The sequence below is a fragment of the Styela clava genome, chromosome 10, assembly GCF_964204865.1.
Source record: "Styela clava chromosome 10, kaStyClav1.hap1.2, whole genome shotgun sequence".
In the NCBI taxonomy this organism is placed as follows: Eukaryota; Metazoa; Chordata; class Ascidiacea; order Stolidobranchia; family Styelidae; genus Styela; species Styela clava.
The window spans coordinates 5,392,509-5,416,425 of NC_135259.1; the positions used below are offsets into that span (position 1 = coordinate 5,392,509).

Genomic DNA, 23,917 nt, shown 5'->3' on the forward strand with positions numbered 1-23,917 from the left:
CATATAATTAACATCTCAAAAAACAAGTCGACGGTCTGAAACTTGTTAATGAGAAAATGATTTGTAGCTTTCCTTGAACAAACAAATGCAATAGCATAAATGTATTTCCATGAGATGTTTATCCCATAACCTTACATGAAAGGTATAACAAATAAAATAATCCCTATACATCTACTATAAAGTGTATCCAACACGGCACCATCACGAGTCAGACAATTTTAAACTTAGTAGTAAGGTGACAATTGCACGCATTGGCCCAAGGTGCAATAAATCAGACTAGTTTCGTCATAGACGCGTGCATCTGCTTGCGCCTCTTGTCACATCAGCGTATTATCAAGATCAAATTTCGATTATATGAATGTTTGCACAGGAAAATGCTGTTCTTATTTTTTTTCAAAGCAGTCTGATTGCAATTTTTTTAATTAAAATGCCATCGAATATGCTGATATTTTGTACGTTGGCTGGTATAGAAAATACACAACTGGCAATATCCTCTACGCTGCTGAAAAAATATCGAAAATATGCTACTGAAGGAATTAAAGTCACCCGTGATCAAATCATAAACATTGGTGATCAAATGTAATAAATTAATAGCCAATATATTTTTGATGAAAATGGAAACGATTCAATCACGTCACTATATTTGCAAATGTCTTAATGCAACCCAGAATGTTATGTATGTGCAGAAACTTGGAAAATATGATTCGAGCAGATATTTTATCATTTGTGTGACGTGGGAGGTCTGACTTAAGAACTAAATTGAATTATTTTGTCTCGAAAACATATTCATCTAAATTTAAAGCAGCAGAAATTAATCCGTCATCGATCAAAAGTTAACATGCATCGTAGGTCGCAGTCGTGCGACCCAGTCCTTTACGTAATATTGCAAAACGTTGCAAATTTTTCCAGCATTCCATAAAAACTAAACGAAGATATTTTTTTGCCAAGTATATAGAAGAATCATGTTTGAACGAAAAAATATTATTTCAATACGTCTTATCATTTTCATCGTATAATGTTGAATAACATAACTTGACTTTTAGAGAAAAACGTTCGACAAACCTTATTTTTTGCTAATACAAGAAATAATTTGCTATCTATAGATTGTCTATTTACAAATAATAGAGTTATTCGCTGTGATAACCATCAGTAATGTTTACGTATTTTTCCATAGTTTGTGTCCATTTTAGACTAAAGAAATATACTTGTGGAGTTTATCAAGCAAGGGCAGAAATTGAATCAAATAATTATTTCGATTTATTGTTTTATCATTGGAGATGCTGAATAGTTCATTTGGAACTGTAATACATAATTCGAACATTTGATTTGATTTTCTGTTATCTGATCAAAATTTACATATTAAAAATTAATTTTGACAAATACGTATTTCGCCTGAAGAAGAGACAGAAACACAGCAAACAGACTTGAAAAATTTTAAACTTAATTTATTCAAATGCAATCATTTACTCCTTACGGAAAAATTTTATTGAATTATAATTTCTCTTATATACGTCATCGAGCAGGTTGGAGATTTGAATAAATCATCGTTGCACTCAGCACGAGAAAGAAGTATAATGAACAGCTTTCAAATTAGTTAAAATTAAATTAAATTACTTTCAAATTAGAAAACACTCCGTCCGGAAAAATTCGGGTTTTGTTTAGAGTGATTGAATTTATGCATTACTTGTAATGGAATAAGAAAATGACTATTCTTCGTTAAATTTTAAACTATTTTTCTGTCCTTTATCTCTCTTTGAACTAAGAAGTGATATGCTTCGCATCATTACTCTCTCGTTATGATGAATTGGGTCTATTAAGTATATGGTGAATATTATTACAATAAAGTTCCTATTTTTACACATTCATCACCCATGTGGTTTAAAATTGATGGGTATTGCAAGCTAAGATGAAATGAAAGTTTTCGGAGAGTTTAGATAGCACCAACAATTGCAATGAATAATTAACGAACATATTCATTCGCCTATAGCCAAATTTGACTTTTATTGTTTTTCAAACTAAATTGCTATGTTAATTTCAAATCTACTATGTATTATAGTATATCGTACCTAATACATAATCGCCAGCAAGCCACTTCTAATTGACTACGATTTACCACATTTGACTTCGTTCAACACAGTGGCTTCCAACCGCTAGTTCTTTTTAATTGTAAATGGCTCAGCACACATATACCTTAACGCAGAACTAAAGCGATTAACAAACAGTAAACCATCCAGCATATTGTGAACACACCATACATTTACATTGTCAGGTGTTCCGTGCAAAATAAGTGGCCATAAAAACCGCGAAATAAATATTGAACTATTGTGTCACGATGGCACATTCCGCGCCTAGTCATACTCGTTCAAAGATTAGAAGTTTGTCAAATCAACTTCGGTCTTCAATGTGACGTTACAAAATAAATGGCAAACGGGGTGGAATCAACATGAATTTTAGAGGACATATGGTAACATTTCAGAATTGGATTATATTTCAATCACCAATAAAGCAACGCTTTTGAATATCAAGATTAAAGTCAGCGCAGTGCGATTACCTTGCAGTGAATTCTGATTTAGTGTGAGCTATTGGCAGATACGCCCCAATGTCACACTCAGTTCAAAAGTCGCAGAAATTCTGTTAAACCTGGCCTAGTTACGCAAGTCCTAACATTGTTTTACGCTACTAGTTTGTCCCGTTGGGCAGGAATATTGGAGACTGAACAATTAATATTTATGACATACTATCGGATATCTTTTATGTGGTTATTGCCATCCCATAAAATGATATTTCAAGGTTGAACATAGCGTGACCATTATTTGTCACCGTGTCATTTATTTTTAAATAAGTTTTATGTTCTCTATTTATGACTTTTGAGGTTGAACATATTAAATATCCGGATATGAATATGTTGACTGGTTTACAATATTGATATGCGCGTACCATATTATGGTCCAGCAGCAATATGCATCACTATGTAACGCTTCTACGAGTAACTTTCTTGCTTATTATAGATCCTACTGATGAAATATGCGACAAAATATGAAAATCAACACCTTTTTATTCCTCCATATAGCAATAGAATAACAAATATAATACGAACATTGCAATTATGTCACCCCCCTTTCAGCTGATCTTCATTGGGTATGAACTTACGGTATATAGGTTTTTGCAATCTGCTAAAAATACCAATTGAATCTCTACGATATGCTATATTAAAGGGTTAAGCCAAGGATTTCAAATAAGCTCGAGTTTAGTTCAAACTAAGTGTACATGATCCACTGCTACATAACTTTGACAGGCAGATGGATAAAAGATTTACCTCGGCTAGATGCGGTTAAGATTGAATTTGTAATTGAGATTGATCTTTGACCCGTGACTTATCATCTTGACCTGGTTACTTTTTAACATGCCGAGATAAGTTATCTTCAAAATTTTTCTTGAAAAGTGTTATAAATAAGCGATAGTATTTCAAACATACTTTCAATTTGAAACCAAATGCTTTCGAAACGTCTGTCCATCATGAAAAAAGTGTAAATTTTTAAATACAATGACTTTCTCATACTGTTAAGTTTACGTATTACGCTGAAATATGCAACGTACCTTACACTTCCTTCCATTTTAATTTTACCATAAATTTCAATTTTACCATCTAAAAAGTTTTTATAACTATTGTGCAAGATTTATTATTGTAAATAATTACTGTATTTTAGTATCTTTTTCTATAAAAAAAAAATTTCTGAAAATATGCACTCTCACCGTTCCTCACTGTTACAATACCTCAATTTATTTAAATCCTATCGACCATCAGCTGAATACAGTTGTTATTTGATCAGTACAATCGCCCACCTAAATCCGTCAACTGACAACTATTATTCAAGGCTTACCCCTTTTATCCGAAAAATAACACTTAGTTTTTGACAGGTCGCGAACAAAAGTGGGGCCATTCTTCATTATATCCAATTATCACGACGTTTTGTCCCAATTCTACGCTAAAAATAATATTGCAAAATAAGTTGAATTTTCAGGTAATTGATGCATTTTCATACCAAAAATTAGATCAATTTCCCAACAAGCCTTGTAGTTAATAGCTATACTGTATTTACACTCAATTTTTAAATGAAATAGATATCAAAAATATTTGAAAGTTGCTATCACTTTTACTGATTCCGCATATCATGGATACGACAAATAAATTTTGGAAAAAGAACGGATACCTGTCTATTTGCTTACCATGCAATCAAACCCTGTTCTATTGTTACAAGAAGTCGATTCACTACAATACTAGGTGCATATTATATGTTAAGAGATTATCCAATATTACAGTTTCAGAATATTATAATACATATTTTTTTTATGAGAATATGATCTACCTATAAGATTTTATTAAAAGTTGGAGCAATTGAATTTGCTGAGATAAACCATTATATCATAATACTAATTGTCCTCCGCCAATCTTATGCCATTAGATATCACTGTTTAAAAAAATCTCAAAACCTTTTTTCGATTAGTCAAGTTTGGCGTTTCTTTCCTGCATATGTATTTCTTATTTGCCGACGACAAAGCATGATGGGTGGTCTATATATATATCTATCAAAAGATTCAAAGCAATCACTTTCATTTCAACATTACATCATGCATGCATAATAGGTATCAGAACTGACTATAACACTTCATGCCTAATTTTCTCGTTTTTGTTTACACAACATCGACCTTTAAAAATTTTTTATTACCGGTATTTCTGTTCTGTGTATAATTGTGCAGTTTTAAACTAATAATCACATTGGAAAAATTTTATAAATTGATTTGAAACTTACTCTTTGTAATAGACTTTATCTGTTTAGAGTCAGACAATTATATCGTTATAATGACTCCAATTGTTGCATTAGGCTGTTTATTATAAAAACGTTTGCCAAGCTGTTAAGCCTCTTTTTTACAACTTCCTCTCTATAATCTGTTTTCTCAGCTACCGTTATTTGGCATCCCCTGTAATAAATCCATCAGTATGAATAAAAAACTCCGAGTGGATTCCGAATGTCGTGTTTTATCAATTCTATCAAGGAATGGACACAGAAGTATTTTTTATAGACACTGGTCAATCAAAAGCTGCCTGCTCAATTTGTAATGAAACGTGTGCGGTGTTCAAAGAATATAATATGAAGAGACATTTTGTGGAGAAAATTTGACTTTGGCCAACAATATCCGTCACAAAAACTGAAAATCGAGAAAGCAGATATGGTTGAAGAGCCGAAACGCAAACAGCGTTTTCATCTACCCATGCACAATCTGTGAAAGACTGCTCAGTTGACGCTATCAGCATTTTGTGTCCAGAAGTGAAGTCAAGAATCGAGCAATTCCCATGTCAAGGACAACTACCGTTTGTAGAATAGAAGCCATTGCTATCAACTTGCGAGAAAATCCGTTTATTACTGCAAATACATTCAAATGTTCCTCAATCTCTCCCTACGAAAGTACAGATGTATTTGACACAGCGCAGTCGCTGATTTTTATCGGGAATTGACGAACATTTTGCATAACAGAAGAATCGCTGTCCACGGAGAGTCGAAAAGGCACCGACTACCACAGAGTAAGATATATTCGACAGTGTTATGCACGCTTTAGAAAAGTTCCAGTTATGCCTTGGTAAGGTCGTGAGTATAACAACAGATGGTGCGCCTTCATTGCGGGAGTTATCTGAACTTATCAAAAGAATAAATGACAAGATTCAAGCTGATTACTCACTTCATAAAAGTCTATCATTTCACTGTATAATACATCAGGGAGGTCTTGCCAAGTCCTGGTTAGATTTCAAACATGTTATGACTCAAGTAGTACAAGCTTACGATTTCTCCGACCGTGTTAAAAAGAGTTTGGGAACTCAATAAAGAGATTGTCGTGTTTTTTTAATAAAAGATGTAGTCTCTGACTACTCTATCAAAGCACAGAATACAGAATGGATGTTTGATTTTCCATTTGCTACGGGTATTATGCAAAATATGAATGAACTCAATAAAAAACTCCGAGGAAAAGGAGTGTTTGCTCAGGTTTTACATTTGGAGGTTAAATCATTTTAAGCAAAGTTAAAACTTCTTGCAAAACAAATATCCAATGAAAGGTTTGCGCACTTTCCTCTCTTGAAAAGTCTGTTGACGTTATATCTGCAATAAAGTACATTGAACTTATCACAGGTCTGAGAGAAGAATTTTCCAGAAGATTTTCTGTTTTTAATGCTATGGAGCATGAATTTGATTTACGGAAGTTTTTATTATCATATGATGTTGAAACAGTTGCTGATGAGTTACCGGTGAAAGTCGTAGATCTCCAAACTGGCAATGCTTCGAAGAGCAATTTTGAAGCGGAATCTTTGATTGAGTTTTATGAATCGTTTCATCCAGGAAAATTTAAAAATGTGGAAGATTTTGCAAGAAAAATGTTTGTGATGTTTGCATCAACATAAATATGTTTCAAACTTTCACAAATATGGAATAAACGAAAGCAAAAACAGACTTCTTTTAACGAATTCAAACCCACAAGCTGTCTTAAGAATCAGCACAAGCAGCTTTGTGACTGAATCAAACAAGATTTTGGACGCATGTAGTAGACTACATCAGTCCCATTAATCATTGTGTCTGGGTATTTGCAAATTAACAGTTTTTTTATTCATATTGAGTATTGAGTCTTCGATCCAGTAACCAAGTCTGTCTGTTATTCGTACCTGGCCCACTCAGGAAATTGCCCACCCCTGGTCTCGTGCAATAAATAAATACAAGGCGACAATATCACACAAATGCGGGGGTCACACGGTCAAACATTGTTGTATCTCTGTCATAGGGTGAACTGAAATTATTTTCAGTTGTACGACATCTTGCGGTCATGACGGTTGCGACTTTGTTGCAGAACATCACTCATGTAGTGTAGCGAGTATTGCAGCTCTTGGTGAATATTGCAAGCCGTGAGATCATGACATTTTGTAAATGAATTGCAAAAGACAAATCGAAATCGAAATTCACACAAATTGGTTTCCCGAAGTTAAACAATTCTTCAATATTATCTTAGAAAGGCTATTACACTATTTAAATAAGAATATTTTGTGTGAATCGAACATTAAAATGAGTTAAATAAATCTATAAATCTAGTCGTATTGAGATCTCTAAATGTTTCAATTCGACTATGACAATTCTCTCTGATCTGGCACTGACACATTAAGCTTAATCGAATCGATTAAAAAATGATTACATAAACATATTATGTGATACAAGAAGACCACTTTTTCATATACACTTTATTACATTTACATACATGAGAAATGAAATTGCGTGGGGTATATTAGTATACTAAGCCAATTTATGTAAGAAAATTTGTCAAACAGTAGCAAAAATAGTTTTCTGTTGGTGTTATCACGATTACAGAAAACAAGAACTAGTAAAGTTTATCACATATTCATATATATATATATTGATAGATAAGGTCTTAGAATTGCATTAAAATGCTCATCTGATTTAATACAACGCATGTTTTATTTTTTGAAAAAGGGAAACACTAAGTACTTTTTATCATTAATTTGTACAAGGAAAACAGGTTACAGTTCGTTTTATTCATATTGGTTGGCAACGATCAATTGTGTTACTGATTTTTCTTCATAGGAAGCAAAGTTTCAACTTCCTTCATCAAGCGAAGACAAACTTCCTCTTTGAATGGATAACTTGCGCATTGCACTCCAATGGGCATGTTGATGCTCTGTAGTGTTGCCTGTTAAACATACATTTAGTTGACTGACAAAACAGAAAATACGCGCTAGAATTCATATTATACGAAGTCGTCCTCATTATGCTGAAAGGCAGAGGTAGGACGCTGGTTAATTGATTAAATCCTGGCAAAACAATTTGGGGCTTTTTTGGCGTATATATTGACAAATAAAAGTTTAGGCATTATTATCTCTATGGCCTACCTAGAAGTTGTTTGTAAACCCTAACGTTTGGAGCGATTGTGTGAAACCTAATGCTTTTAAAACCCTACACGAATATTTGAAACGAACCAATACCTTTAATTGGGTATTATTTTGACAAAACCTACATATTTGCTACAGGTGCACAAAAATATCACAGAATTGACGTAAATTTGATTTGCATCATATCTAAATTTATATATATATTGCAGTTTGAGCGTCTATGACCAGAATTGTACATGACGACTGATTAAACAACCGTTTTCGTAAAAAAAAACTGACAAGCACGGGAATAAATATTTGAACGTTCCAGATGCATAAACATTTTTCATGGAGGAGGCGTAATACTCATTCGGCACTCTTTCATACACTTATTCGAACTAGATTTCTAACATTGAACCCACGCGGGTTTATTAACGTTACATCGGAAAAAGTCTTTTTTTTTGTTATTAACTTCGATCGTCAACCGTTAAGCCTATAAAATAATTAGAACTATGTTCAATCAAATGAATTAAATTTACTAAAATTATAAATCAAAACCTTTTTATTATGTTCATCCCAATCGTCTCCATAATGACCTTGAAAGTCCTTGAGGTCGTCAATATCTTTCTGCGTAACTTTTGATACAGGAACTGTTCCTGCCGGTCCGTTTACAGTGTTGAACAAAACGGTGTAAGTCATCAATCCTACGATTGAGTGAAAAAAAAATACAAGTATACCCTAACAGCCTAACAACCTACCTCAGGCTGGTTTTATACGTATGCATATAATGCAAGGATGTTGTGGTTAGAATACAGAAAACTATTCTATGTGATTCAAGAGTTGAGTTGCACAATAATACTGATGTATTTCTGTAAGGTTTTTTCATGATAAATAGTATCTTCTATAGCTATATATAGTTGAAATATGCTCATCTGAAAAAGTCTGACCTTAGTCAGATAAAACTTTATAGTAATACATTTGTGTTAATGTGCAGCAAGTCTCACGTGGATTTATTTTATGTCAGGGTATTTTGACTAAAAGTATAAATAGGTTCTAATTCAAAAGGCTTTTTTGTCGTTGTTTTTGTTGTTGAAAAAAATATTTAATTTAAAAATAAACTTCAATTTTAAATAATGCTTCAATATAGTTTCTTTAAATGTATACATAGTTTACAAACATCTCTACGTTTGACATTGTGGCAAATAATTTATTTTATAAAATGTTGCCTGTCATTTTGAATTGACTGCTTTGTTATCTAACATACCTGTTGTGTTTACGAGGTTTCCTTTTTTGCAGGCAACCAGGGGATAAGTGGGGCATATCACAGCATCGATTTTGTATTTTTCTCTCCATTCGGACCAAAACTTAGCTTTGTACATTTCTATTTTCATGCGAACTTGCCATAAATTGTATGTGCTTGTGTCTCCTCCTCCACCGTAAGCCATGAGATCTTTAGCCATTCTTGGGGACTGAAGAAAATTTTGTGATTACTGCTTAAATCAGTAGTTCCCAAAGTTGATTTACCGGGCCAAAATTAAAAGCGGTTGAATATTCGCGGGTCAGGAGTGGGGAGCGACCACAAGGACCAATCGTTATACGAATATGCACGTGCTTTAACTGTGATAATGACGTAACAGAGTAAAACATAGTGTAGAACTATTTTAGTCAAGTTTTGCGGGCCATATTGAATCGTTACGCGGGCCGTAAGGGGCCCGCGGTTTGGAAACCACGGGCTTAAATGGACGTTTTTGGTCATTACATAACGTTTTTCATCCTTTAGAACGTTACTTTGATAAGTTTATCATTATGACAGTCGCCTATATACGTTTTCCGTAGTTTGCGGTTAACTGAATTTACTTGGTGGTACCTTGCGACATTTCACTTCTCCGTGAAATCGGCACGGATATAAGAAATAATCAAGTTCGACTATAATCGTTTGTCCTTTTTCCAATGAATTGTCAAACAGTAACATTAAAGAGCAAAGAGCTGTCTTTTCAAAAAAAGGGATAAAATCAGTTTGGGGTCAGAACATCCATACAGAAAAAGTGTCGTTATAATTAGGAAATTTTACATTGATTTTTATTCTATATATTCTAATAATATTTATTAATAGTTTATTTTCACAAACTTTCAGGCTCAGAAGGAAAGCATAGATTTTTCTGACTATCCATGGCATTGTCCATCTGGTATACAAATGCATCAAACAATCATCAACAATATCATCTTTGAGCAATCTAACGCATGTTTCCCCGCTATCAGCAAATACAGCTACGAAAAATTAAAATGTAAATGAGTCTGGCCCGGTGGGAAAATAGTTTATATTTTAGTTCAATGGTAATCAGAGACATTTTGTGATTTACTTTCACACATTTTGAGAAATAGTCGAAATCAGGATGTCGTGATGCATGTTATTTTGTAGGTCACAATGTGAATACATCTTGTCATTTTTCTAAAATTTCAAGACTTAACTTAACACTACAGCTTTTACTGCATGTTAATAAGAAATGAATATTACATTTGCAATGGTTACAAATGCATTTAAAGCGGTAGTATATATTGCAAACCCGTTGAAGCAGCATCCATAATGTCTTCAATATCTGGTACCGTATATGAAACCAAGGTGTGCCCGGCTTTCTCCAGTGCCTCTTTAGCCATTTTCACGACTCTTTGACAAGCAGGCACTGGTTTTACATAACCATTGTCATAGAAATATCCAATCCTCAAAGGTTTTTTATTGTTGTACATCTTCAAATAGAAAGTAAATTTATCTGTTTAGTTGTACAAGAGGTACAAGAATGTTGTATTTCAGATTGGATTAGAAAATTAATATACAAAGTAGGATTCAAATTAAAATTTAATCACCTCGTCTCGAAATTTTACAGGGATAACATGGGGGTCCAACTCAAACATTTTATCGCAGCACAGTGCTCGCATCGCCATCACAATTGTGTCAACATCACGTGCCATTGGTCCCACGGTGGCAGTGACTGATGTCATGCAATAAGGAGCTGAACGAACACAAGGGAATAGTAACAAGCTTAGATGGTAAATTCCAAAATAGAAATGTCTCATCTTTCCAGGAATTTTGTGTGTTTACCGAGGAATTGTCTTGGGACGTCAGTAAGACACTATATTGTGTGAAGTTGTAAATAACTGTCGTTTATACTTTATACGACACAGTTGAGCATTGAATTCGCCTACCTCAGAAGATACGCGAATTTGTGTGTACTGCTGGGGGAAACAATACATGCATGAACCTTTTATAAGAAAATTTGTCAAATACAACGCAGCATGCATTCACTAAAAATATAAGAGATTGATCTCTGAGCTAAGTTACCGGCGGCCACCAAAATGTCAATAGCTACAAAGACTATAAATTGATTATAATTGATTGATTGAGTTTAGAATTGCTCGTCAGTAAATACCGATTGACGCTAGAAGTCTGGTTGGTAGACTGGCAGTAATGGAGTGACAACTCCCAACCAACAAAGTTTGACGACATAAAACTTTTTTCGAAGACGTTCCGAAAGTTCAGAAGAAAACGGTACATATTAATATCTCTGGAATAAGCACAGCGGCGCAACATTTCTTCATTAGGATAACCTCGCCTAACAAAATCACTTACGAACAAGTCCCGAATGACTTAAACGATTCAATGTAGGCTTGAATCCACATATTCCACACAAATGAGATGGTCCTCGAATACTTCCACCAGTATCAGTACCAAAGCCAAGTACTGAAGCTCCGGAACCAACTATGCTTCCTTCTCCCGATGACGAACCACCTGGACCAAAATCTGGGTTTCGAGGATTGGACGTTTCCCCAAAAATTGGGTTACTGCTTTCGAAACTGTGAAATTACTAATTTATAATTATTAAAGTTACACTTCTAGTGTATTTCACATGTTACAAAACGGCTATTTGTGGCAACGTCAGATTTTAAAAATGTGACATGTTACAAAAGACGGAAACCATGAGAAATTAATGGAAAATTTTGTTACTTTCACGTAGAGCTTAGTATAAAATTGTTTGTGTGTATTTGTTAGCATAGCATTCAAATGTAACGTTTAGTAGTTGAATTACCGAAATCCTCTTGGACAAAAAATAAATTTCTATGATATTGGATTAAATTTTATTAGAGGAATTTATTTTGAAGATTTAGTCATATGTCTGTTTTTTTTTTATTGCGACACGATAATAAGTTTTGTATGGGTACTTATTGCCTGTTAAAGTGAGGAAAAATGTGGTATCTCAACTAATTATAAGTTTTTTAGATAATTGTAGTGTTTTTACTTTCAAGATTATTTAATGTTATATAATTATCGCACTATACCTCAAAATCATCTGTGAAAAATTTGTTTTTGCGAATGGTACAGCTCCACAATGTTTCAACACTTGCGCCAATACACAATCACTTGTGGCAATATTGTCTAAGTATGATGCAATTCCAACAGTACTTGGAGCTCCCTGTAATTTAAATAAGTAACGTAAATTACGCACACTTCTTACCCAAACAATTCTTTCCCATTGAAATGTTACTTGTTTTTATTTATGCTTTGAAGTACTTCTTGCCTGTAACATTTGTTGATTCGCTTTGTCCTATTGCTCATGGACACCACTTCAGCTAAGTATGGACAATTAGGGCAGCTCTTGAATGTGCAAAAAGTACAAATCGAATGTCTTCATATTAGGGCAAAACACACCAATCAATTTTTTTATACAAACGAATCCGTCGTTTCTCTAGTCATGCTAAACGTTCACGCACGAATGAAGATGTAGAGTGGATATGTGACAGCCTTCGAAGTTATTGTATTGAAACTTGGCTTGTACACTCTAATATGATAGTTTAACATTTGTGAATGGATCAAAACGTGTTGAGTACATATAGCAGTAATATTTTTGTACCTTCGTTTCAAGGCATTCCTTAATGCTCACAGGAAGTCCATACAAAGGCAAATCAGTTGCATTTTTTGCTTCCTGTTTCTCTGCAGTTTCAGCATAATCTTTTATTATTTCAGTGATGCAATTCAGTTTTTTGGTAACTTTACATGCCTGCAAAATATTACAAAACGAAAAATCATTCATATTTTCGAAAATTTTAGGTAATAGAACTAAAATGAAATGTTGTCAAATCACTTTGAAAGTATTTATCATGAAAAAAATATAATTACTTACATTGTAAACATAAATTTTTGTTGCCAGACTAGGACTCAATTGCTTTCCTTTAATTTCGTCTACAAGTTGGGGTCCATTCAAACTGAGCACAGATTTAACTTTTTCTTCGCTCTGGAAAATTGGCAAACAATAGTAAATGTGTGTCAATTACCGATATTATACTCAATGGTTATGTAGAGCCAACCTTATCTATATATCCTAAATTTGCCTTAGTGTTTATTGTTTAATTTCAAAAACAATGTAGAATATTTGTACAATTCATCGCCAGATCACGCCGTCGGCAGTGAATAAGAGGCTTCATTTGCGATTATGCGGGAAACATCAATTTTATTTTTTCGCACAATATCGCATTGACTTGAACAAAAGTCCTGGTGTAATCATTATTCTTAATTTTACTACATATAGGAAAACTGTAATTGTTCAGAGAATGATATAAGTTTTTAGCTAAGCCAACTCAAATAGCACGCAACTTATGAGACAGGGTGAACGTGTTGCAAATGGTGATATCATTATTGATTATTTCATTCACATTTTAGTTTAGAGTCTAAACTTTTATAGATTAATGGGACTAGATATTTTCTCGTATGCGGTGCGTTACAAAGATGCCATAATGCATTGGGATAATCGTGGCTGTTCAAAACAAGTACCCATGCACGCTTTTCATATGGAATCGAATCTCGTTTTGAAATATATCTGTCAGCTATCATGCAATATTACAGTGTATCGTGACATAGTAAAGTTGGTGCAAATAGTTGAATGAATGCGACGAACGACGAAAGCGGCACAGAGGTCAAAACTCACCAGCTCTTTACAAAGCGTGCCCAGTTGTCGCTGAATAAATTCTTGCTCTTTCTCTCGTTTTTTGTTTGCTTTATCTCGAAGAGTTTTTGATCTTCCAATATGAGCAACGTACTGAAGTAGCTTGGCGCATATTAGCACTACTAATGCCAGCAACATACAAGGCACACATTGAGATGGTATTTCAAAAATCATTTTCGTATTATTCCTATTAAAATAGAAGACGGTTCAATAAAAAGTTATATTGAATTGTAAACGGCAGACATTGCTGCACCGGAGCACGCTCCAAATTGAAATCCCTACCCCCATATATATATTTATTTATAAGTAATTGTGAATAAAGTACCTGAGAGTTTTAGTTTTAGGTCAAAACTTGGATCTCAGAGATGTGTAGATCAAGCCTTTACTTGATTGAATATAAGCTCAAGCGCAACGTTGGATTTGAGGTATTACTCTCACTGTTTTTAGATTTCGCTTTTGCTGCAGTAACGCACAACTGGGCTTACCGATTAGGATTAAAACTCAGCATTCAACAAAACTTGGCTAATCTCTTCGTAAAAATAGGTAATTTTGCCGCTTAGAATTGAAAAATTCTTTATAGTGCATCGTACTTAGTAATTATTCAACCAACTTCAACGGGAACGCGTGAGAAACAGAAAGCTGCCCTAACGAACCGTATCCGTTTTTTTGTTGTTGCAGTCCAATACACAATTTCCTGGTACTCTTTTTATTGTTACTTGTCAATAAAGAAGGTGAGTGTGCAATTCAAAGATCTACAGCCAAACAACGCCCCGAGCTACGACAATTTTTGATTTTTAGGATTTCTGATGCAACAGTTGAACATCAAGACTAAGATTGTATCGTTAAAACCGCGGTGTTGTATTTCCGTTTGTCTACAACAAAATTCCAATGAAGACTAAAATTGTATTGTTAAAAGCGCGGTGTTGTATTTCCATTTGTCTACAACAAAATTCTTCCGTCTTTGCATTTTGCATAATTAAACGAAGAAGTATTTTTTCAGAATCACAAAAGAACAGACAAAAGTATTCAACAACGCCCCGAGCTACGGCAATTTTTGATTTTTAGGATTTCTGATGCAACAGTTGATCATGAAGACTATTGCGCCAGTAAATTGATGTAATTATTCGAGTTTGTTGTAATTAAATTTTGTTTGAACTGTCTGAAGGAAGTTCAAGTCAGAACTGAAATGTATATTACTGGAGCTTAACAATGAAAAAGACAATAAAATATATGTTTTATTTTCTAACTGTCGGTAACAGTAGAACTTCACTTGATTATCCTACAGCTGTTATTAAAAAACCTGGTTATTCCTTACAGAATGCTATGCAGCAATAACCCGCGGCTCTTCATAATCGGCGAACATGCCAGGAAAATGACTTTGCTAGTTCGATCAGAGACGACTTTCCAATGAATAAACAACTGACGTAACGTCGTTGGCTGTCTTGTCGAATCATTAGCGCGGAACAAGTCATACTTTTACAAACATTTTCCATACTTCACTTGGTTTATGTCCATTTCAACAGCAAAAAATGTATAAACTACTCTGGTGGCATACTGATTTTTTCTCGTGCAGAATCTGAATTTAGAACTAACAATATAGAATTCATATTTATTCTTATTTTCATATTTCGATATATCTGCAGCAGAAATCTTAATTTTAACATTGCCGATGAGATTAGAATCGGACGATGTCGGAATACCACTACTGAATAATGAGCTAAATAGCATTACCGATAAATAATTTTTTATGCAAAAATCCTTGCGCATTGCGTCAAAGATTATTCCATGTATAAAAGATATATGTTTTCAAATACAACACAAGCGCTGTTTCTATGAGTTTGAATATATATGTGTTAAATAAGCATATATCCTCATGTACATGTCTCATCTGATAAACGAACCATTTGAACCAGTCAACTTTATGACGAGCCTAACTCTATTCTATTTATTTACTCTAATCAATTGCTTGAAATGTCACATCTTTTATGACGCTAAGCATACAATCAGGTAAAAATGTTAGCTGTTTTCAAGTTAGTTGGTTATCCACGAGCGCGGAAACGCTATCATGCAATTACATCGAATAAATTGTTCTGCAGTTGTTACAATTGAAACAATTTGACATTTTATTAACTCAACTAAACCATCAGGAAAGTATAAAAAATATTCTGTAACCATGACGATGTTAAAATCTTCAAACGTGAAAGTACATAAGATATGCAAATGCAATCGTCAAATAAGTATTTCCCGACTCGAGAAAAAACAATATTTACGGAACGTAGTCATTTATGTTACTTCCGTATTGTGTGTACCAGGTTATTACCCATAGGTTCCAGTCTCTTTAAACGATTAATGTAAAATAGGCGAACAAAATTAGTTACCTTCATAATGGTACACATACTTCTGGGCGCCCATTTTATAATGCAGATCAAATATGAGTGAATAGTGAAGCCAAATTCGGCGAGAGTTACCCGGTGAAATGTGTGATCAATATGCTGTTCTGGATATGGACCACAAAAATATTTCTGAAATTTATGGAAGCGCACTCTCGAAAATAAGCCAACATGATGTTTATTCCATTTTTGCAGCAACAATTACAAGCAATTGAATGGGACACGAGTTGTATTGTGTAATTTCTTTCCACATCTTTTATTAGTACGTTAAAATTTAGTCGTCCACATATTCGTAACAGAACAAAACTACAGAATTCCACTTTATTCTGATATTTATAAATCCCCAATAACGAATTTCAAGTAACAGGTCATGTCTATGGCAAACATGAATCTATTTTTCCAAAAAAGATTTTCCAATCACTTCATTGCCAAGTAATCACGAATCGTTTTTCATAGGAAGCAAGCTTTCAACTTCTTTCATCAAACGAAGACAAACTTCTTCTCTGAATGGATAACTTGCGCATTGAACACTAACCGGCATATTAATGCTCCCCAAACACGCCTGGAATGAAAACATTTTTGTTGAAAAGGAACATAAATTTATCAAATACACTATGCAGTAAGCGTTATTCAGTTTAGCTTTTTAATTTAATATCTAAGACTCAATGATCCCGCTTATAAACGCGCATGTGTTTGTGTGATGAATAAAAGCGTCATACATTTTTAACAAGCTCCGATAATGAATCTTCATAATGGTCTTTGTACGTTTGTAAATCATCAACATCTTCCTGTGTAACGCGAGTTACTGGAACAGTTCCTGCAGGACCGTTCACAAGATTGAAAACAGCAGTGTATGATCCCATTGCTGCGGAGAACATTCAGTTATTCATGAAAGCAAATATTGATTCATACGTTTCTTCATATGTTTTGTAATTGTGAATAAACTTAGATATAGGGGCACAAAGTTGGAATTGAAAACGGACCCGTGGTAGAAAGATACTGAAGTTTTAGAGCTTATTGCTAATTCAGGGTAGAATTTAATCTAGTAAATTTATGTATGATGCATGCAGAACAAATTAAAAAGAGAACTTTAAAATGCGATTTGAGAGACAATTTAAGCTCATCCCAAAGCTATTATTCAGAAATAAGAAGCGGAAAATAATAACACGTTTGTGAACGATTTCCTTACCAGTCAAATTTGACAGATTTCCTTTAGGACTGGCAACAATTGGAGAAACTGGACAAATCAAAGCATCGATTTTATATTTTTCTCTCCATTCCTTCCAAAATTCCGATTTGTATTGTTCTATCTTTCCTCGCATCTTCCATAATTTATTAACAGTCGTATCGCCTTTGCCATAGTAAGCTTCGTAATTTTTAGCAATTCTCGGGTACTAGTCAGTAAAAATAAAAGTTTGAAAAAATTTAGCGCATTCAAGATTATTGTTGCACTGTCCAAAAGATCATCACGGCCAATGAGGCATTTTAAACTATACTATTGAAATAGCAGTTCTGCCGTCGGCACCACTAAACGTAATTTTTTCATTGAAAAGTGCAGATATCCTAGTAGCTAACGGAAAAAGTGTATATTATATTAGTTATTCGTAAGATAACCATAAACTGATTTGAAAGAAATATAACACCTTGAAACTAAGGAAGAATGCATATATCTTTCTGAAGATCCATGGAGTGGTCCAAATCGAATGATATAACTTTATTGATACGTCTACAGCATCATTTTCTAGTAGTTCCATGAATGATTCGCCTCCATCTGCGAATCCAGCTAAATATACAAGACAAAGTTTTATCATAAGAGTGTGAACAACGATACAAGTTTGAAACGAAACATACGCCTTTTCTGATTGAACTGAAATATATGCATCGGTTCGAGAATATGTATTAACGTTGAAAATTGAAACCGAAGTTCTGATATTTTGATAATATATTAAGAAACTGAAATTCGCAATATTCCACTGACCACAATTTAAATCTTCCATGATTAATTTATCATATGGCTTATATGGAACCAATGTGTGACCAGCCTCTTCTAATGTTTCCTTTGTAATTTTGATAGCTCTCTGACAAGCTGGTATTGGTTTCATGTATCCGTCATCATCGAAATATCCGATTCTTAGAGGCTTTTTATTTGTATACATCTAAAACAGATTACAAATTTTTTGGAGGAATTGATGGATGTGGCATTGCTCGAGAATTTTTTATCATCTCCTTATGATATAGCCACCACAAGAAATTGTTCACAAGTTACCGTGACATGCGTAGACGCAAGATGTTAGGTTATATAACAGGGGTGGGCAAGGTTTTTGGACCAAATTTTTCCACCTAGATCGGAGAGCCATGTAAGTGTGACGTAAAAAGTTACACGTGACCGCACACAACAAGCGCACGAGACGAAAGAAAGATGTGTGAAAAGCACGTCGTCGAACCGAGTGAGCGAGAAAACCTAAAGTTTTGTTATCAAGATCATATTTTAAAGTCTGACCTTCTCCCGAAATTTTATCGGTACAACATGTGGATCCAGCTCAAACATTTTTTCGCAGCAAAGTGCACGCATCGCCATTACAATAGTGTCTATATCACGTGCCATTGGCCCAGCAGAGGTGGCAAGCGCTGCCATAGCATTAGGTCCTGGATGTGAAAATTATACTCTACTAAATATATTAAAAAAAATTAAACACATAATTTTTCAATAAAGTAAAGTACCGATAACAAAGCAATTCAACGGACTACTTAACTATACGTGCATTTATTTATTAATACGTGCATTTATTTATTATGGGTTTGTATAAGTTACTGCGGTATTAACTTTTTAGTTATTTTTTCATAGGACAATTATTCGCGCTTTTCACCTCAAACAAGACCCTATACCAGCGGCCACTGGTATTTAATGATATGATAATTGTTAGAAATAATATACAAAATATTAAATTGAAATCCCAAAAGATTGCAGTGGACAGGATTTACCTTGTTAAAGGCTCCGAAATGACCTTCCTCAAACAGATGGATCCCATTGCGTAATTTTATTATCATTTATTCACCTTGCACAAAAATGTCAAAAAATGGTAGTCCCGAAGTATGTGAACCGAGATGGTGGACACCGGAACGTAGTATGTGTACCAGGTTGGGGTTAGGCTATAATTTCAAGTACAAAAACTACGGAAGTCGCTTGGCTAGTTTCCGAACTCGCAATAGAACAAAAATAAGGGAAAATTGGTATAAAACTATGGTCTAATTTTAACCCGGTACACATACTACGTTCCGGTGTCCGCCATCTTGGTTCACATACTTCAAAGCACCAAAAAAATTACCTATAATCCCTGACTGACTCAGTCTATTCATAGTCGGTTTGAAACTACAAATTCCGCAAATATGTCCAGGAATTCTTATACTGCCTCCAGTGTCAGTTCCAAATCCTAGTACAGAACCTCCAGCAGCGATAATACATCCTTCGCCCGAAGATGACCAACCTGGCCCGAATTTCGGATTAAGGGGATGCGATGTCTCTCCATATATGGGATTGCTGGCTTCAAAACTTATAAATGAAAACAAAAATTAAGTTAATGAAAACACTATAGATACTTAAATACATTTAGTAACTGCAGAATCATATGAAATGACAACAACGCGTGGCAACGCTCAATTTCAGTCGCATAAATCCTAGCGGTTCCCCCAACTTTTTGTTCGTGCGGCGCCAAATTAACAGGGAAGAATTTCACCGGCGCACTTACATGAAAAAATCTGCTTTTAAATAAAACTCAATTTTGTGATCGATAATGTGTATTTTATGATTTTTAAAGTTTGTAAACACGTAGGCCTATGGAATTAAGAGAAAAGGTCAACACTTCTTCAAAAAGTTGAACAACTGATCTCTCTCTATTCATTATTCTCCAATTTAACCGTGGGTAACAAAAAAGGCACTTTCTCTCATTGAAGATAGGAGGAATTTACCTCAGCATCATTTGAGGAAGATTAGTTTTTGCAAACGGAACCGCTCCACAATGTTTCAAAACTTTCACAAGCACGCAATCTTCTGTAGCGATGTTGTCTAGAAATTTTGATATACCAACAGTACTCGCAGAACCCTATTTGAAAAATATCATACCGAAAACTTAAATTGATATCTCGAAATCCACTGTCATTGTGGGTAGTTCGAACAAACGCTGGTTTTTACCTGACGCAAGGAAATCTCAAATGTTGAACTATAACCTATTTAATTGAATAAACTATCATCCGTGATGATCTATATCTATATGACTAACTAAAAAAATATATCGAATTTTTTTCTTTATATTATTTAAAATAATATTCCAACTTAAACTCAAATCGTTCCGGATAGGTTTAGTCATTAGTATAATCTAATTACATTCTTTTTGTATATTTAGAACCTCCCGCTAGAGATGTCACAAACTTGACTGTTCAAAGAATATTATCAATTCTTTTTTCAAATTTTCGTTGAGCAGTTAGACTTGGCCTTTTTACATTTGTTGGACTAAATTTTAGATTTCATAAAGTTAAAAATTCTGACATTGGAAAAAACCTGAAACATCCAAGCTCTTTACTCGAGAACTCTTAGAAGGAATGAAATCCAGGTAGAAAAGATATATACTGGGCAATCAAAAATTTAAACAATGATAAAATTGTAACCTTTGTTTGGAAGCATTCTTTTAAAGTGACCGGAACATTGTGCAACGGCAAATCAAATGCGTTTTTTGAATCTAAATTTTCAGCAGTCGTCAAACAATCTTTCACAACTTCAGTGATGCAGTTCAATTTTTTTGTAATTTTCAATGCCTGCAAATTAGTTCATTAAAGAATGTATTATTTATGTTGTTTATGTGCAAATGGTTGAATAATCGAATGCTAGAAAAACAAGCCGGTAGGCGCCCACGATCTCCACTGATACATAAGGGGCCGGGCTGCAGTTAACCGTCCCGTCTGCGCAAAATTGCATCTCTAACGACAGCGTGCTACAGTGTGCAGACGCTACAGCCAAACACACAGATAGACAGACAGACAGAACGACTGAGAATAAGGGTCTACTAGAGCGGAGATCCAATATATACTGTGAAAGCATGAAGCAAAAGCAAGGAGAAATTAGTGCATTCCAAATTAGAAGCATATAATGGGATACGCATCGTGGTCTACGTACATAGATGTATATATATCAACGTATTCCTTGTACAATATCTATAAATATTATTGACTTTTTAACAATTTTCAAAGCGCAGAAGACATGCATAGTAACCCTACTTGACTTCTTGACAATATATATGAATTTACAGACGGCATCAACATTGTTAAATAAACTAACTAATTGAATAAAAAATTCTCCTCACTTTAAATAAAAAGGTTTTGGTTACAAGACTTGGGTTTGTTTTGTGCAATCTTCCACTTTCGATTAGTTGAGGTCCATTTAGATTTGTAATTGATTTCACAATTTTGTCATTCTGAAATATACAAAAAAATAAGACAAAAATGGATTTTAGAGCGTTATTTTAAATTAAAAAAAATTACCAAGTCTTTTGATAAAGTTTCCAATTGATTTTCGTTGTACTGATGTTCTTTTTCGCGTTTCCTCTTTGCTTTGTTTGAAAGTTTCTTTGATTTACTACCCCTTTCTACAACACGTTGAAGAGATTTCACCAATAAAACAAGCAGTATTGTTAACGATATGTATGACAATATCAAAGTCAGCATGCTTATTGATTTGAGTATTAATTATAGGCTATGCAACTAGACAGAAGAGATAGGTTGTATTATATCTTAATTCACAATATTTTATAGCAGGGGTGGCCAACCTGCTTTCGACCGCGATCAACTAAAATCTTCAAAATAGCTCGCGATCGACTGATCGGTAATAAGGTCCTACACAAAAACGAATGGGTACTGAATATGCACATAATCGCACACACGCATACAAAAAAACGCATACAAAAATCCCTATTGTTGGGCATTTTGATGCCACTGCTGTACTTCGGGCTTGCCCAGACTAAAATACTGTATGCGTATATTGTATTTTGCGCATGGACAGTACTGTATTCTACCTGTTTTAAAACACAAAACCGGTTTAAGGCAATTTTGGGGGTATTTTATCAAAATTCACTCAACATTATACGCGATTGACTGCTCGAGATGTGGCGATCGACCGGTCGACGCGTTGGCCACCCCTATTTTTTCATAGCAACAATTGAAATTGGGTAATAACTAATAAGTAATAACTTAATATCAACTTGAGGTGTGTCATAATTTTTTAGCATAACGTGACATGAAAAGTACATATGTCATATGACATAATTGTGATAACGCATATACCCTCTTTTCAATACATTGCATAAGTTAATCGAGTCGTAACTTTCGTCTTGCTGGGAGTATTGCATTTTAGTTTGTTTTCCTAAACGCTTTCTAAATTATCTTCTTAGAAGTCTTTAAAACGACACCTGTTTGACTCACAGACATTTCCTTATCTTATGAAATCTTAAATCTGTGACTGTGATGTCAGCGTACAATTTTCACCCATGTCCACGCCCCTGCATCCAAAAAATATAAAAAAAATCAAATAACTGCAATATTATAAAGTCAATGCAACGGAACAATGCTAAATACTCGCTATACGTATACCCCACTATACTAGTTAATGATATGTATACCAACGCCTCTACCTTATGTGAATGAATTCATATGGTAGTTGTACATGGCGAAAATATACAAAAAGTATGGTCGATTGTTTCATTAACCTGATGCATATATAATAACACCACAAGAGCTACGACTTCCATTAACTTACTAATTGCAATGCCATTGCCAGAGCTATGACTTCCATTCTACTGCGTTCGGCTCTAAAAATAATTTGATTACTTATTCCATAGTACGATTAAAGCTCGCTTGTTACTGCATCGACCTACAAAACCGTTCATTTCGAAAGCAGAGCTGAAATCAACAATGTAACACTTCCTGTGCAAGTTATTTAAGTTGGCATCGAACGAAAATTATTACTTCATACATTCAATTGAGGCGATAACCCATTCACTTGAAACGAACATGTAATTGTTGGTTGCATTCAGAAAAAAGAATGATTAGATCAACGACCTATTATTCTTTATTAAGAGAAATCAGATTATTTGGAGAAAATCTGCAACAGCGTGACGCCCTGAGCCACATGTATGGCATTTGTAGGTTGTGTTTGATACAAACTTCCGATCGCATTCATTCTAAGCTAATGTTCCGCTCCGATAGGCAGATTTCAGGGTTAAAATTCTACATTTCATGAAAGTATTTTACAAAAGAGAAGTGTGGAGATCTATATGCAAGTTTTTGTCATGTGAAAATGTCCAATTTGGGCAACTTTTGACTATGAATGTAAATGATCACAGGCAAGGCGTTTAGTGGAATGGTTGCTAAAAGTGCCGACCCACTCTATTTGAGTGGATTTTAAAACGTCGTTTACAAGGGAAGACAATAAATATCAAGTTATTGACGCCTCGGGCAATTTTTAAAATAAGACTCACAATAACCGTGTTTATCCGCGGTTCATATGATATATTCAAAGTCATATTCTTTACTATTTTTCATTTCGTAGTATCCGAGAATAATAATTC

General features: G+C 34.3%; 2 protein-coding genes across 2 annotated transcripts; both read right to left on the reverse strand.

The window, feature by feature from the left end:
- Positions 1-7,128: 7,128 nt before the first annotated feature.
- On the reverse strand, positions 7,129-14,118 carry LOC120338055 (fatty-acid amide hydrolase 1-like). Its single transcript, XM_078117364.1, has 11 exons — positions 13,897-14,118; positions 13,096-13,206; positions 12,826-12,972; positions 12,254-12,387; positions 11,547-11,770; positions 10,784-10,929; positions 10,486-10,666; positions 10,050-10,189; positions 9,186-9,390; positions 8,480-8,625; positions 7,129-7,743 (listed from the first exon to the last, which is right to left on the reverse strand). Exons 1-11 carry the CDS (start codon positions 14,086-14,088, stop codon positions 7,618-7,620), a joined length of 1,752 nt encoding a protein of 583 aa, XP_077973490.1. The 5' UTR covers positions 14,089-14,118; the 3' UTR covers positions 7,129-7,617.
- A 1,617-nt stretch (positions 14,119-15,735) lies between these two features.
- LOC120337524 (fatty-acid amide hydrolase 1-like) lies at positions 15,736-22,051 on the reverse strand. Its single transcript, XM_039405327.2, has 11 exons — positions 21,837-22,051; positions 21,659-21,769; positions 20,967-21,113; positions 20,271-20,404; positions 19,631-19,854; positions 18,805-18,950; positions 18,283-18,460; positions 17,948-18,087; positions 17,494-17,698; positions 17,024-17,169; positions 15,736-16,866 (listed from the first exon to the last, which is right to left on the reverse strand). The coding sequence occupies exons 1-11, from the start codon at positions 22,017-22,019 to the stop codon at positions 16,741-16,743; spliced, it is 1,740 nt and encodes a 579-aa protein (XP_039261261.2). The 5' UTR covers positions 22,020-22,051; the 3' UTR covers positions 15,736-16,740.
- Between the last annotated feature and the right edge of the window lie 1,866 nt (positions 22,052-23,917).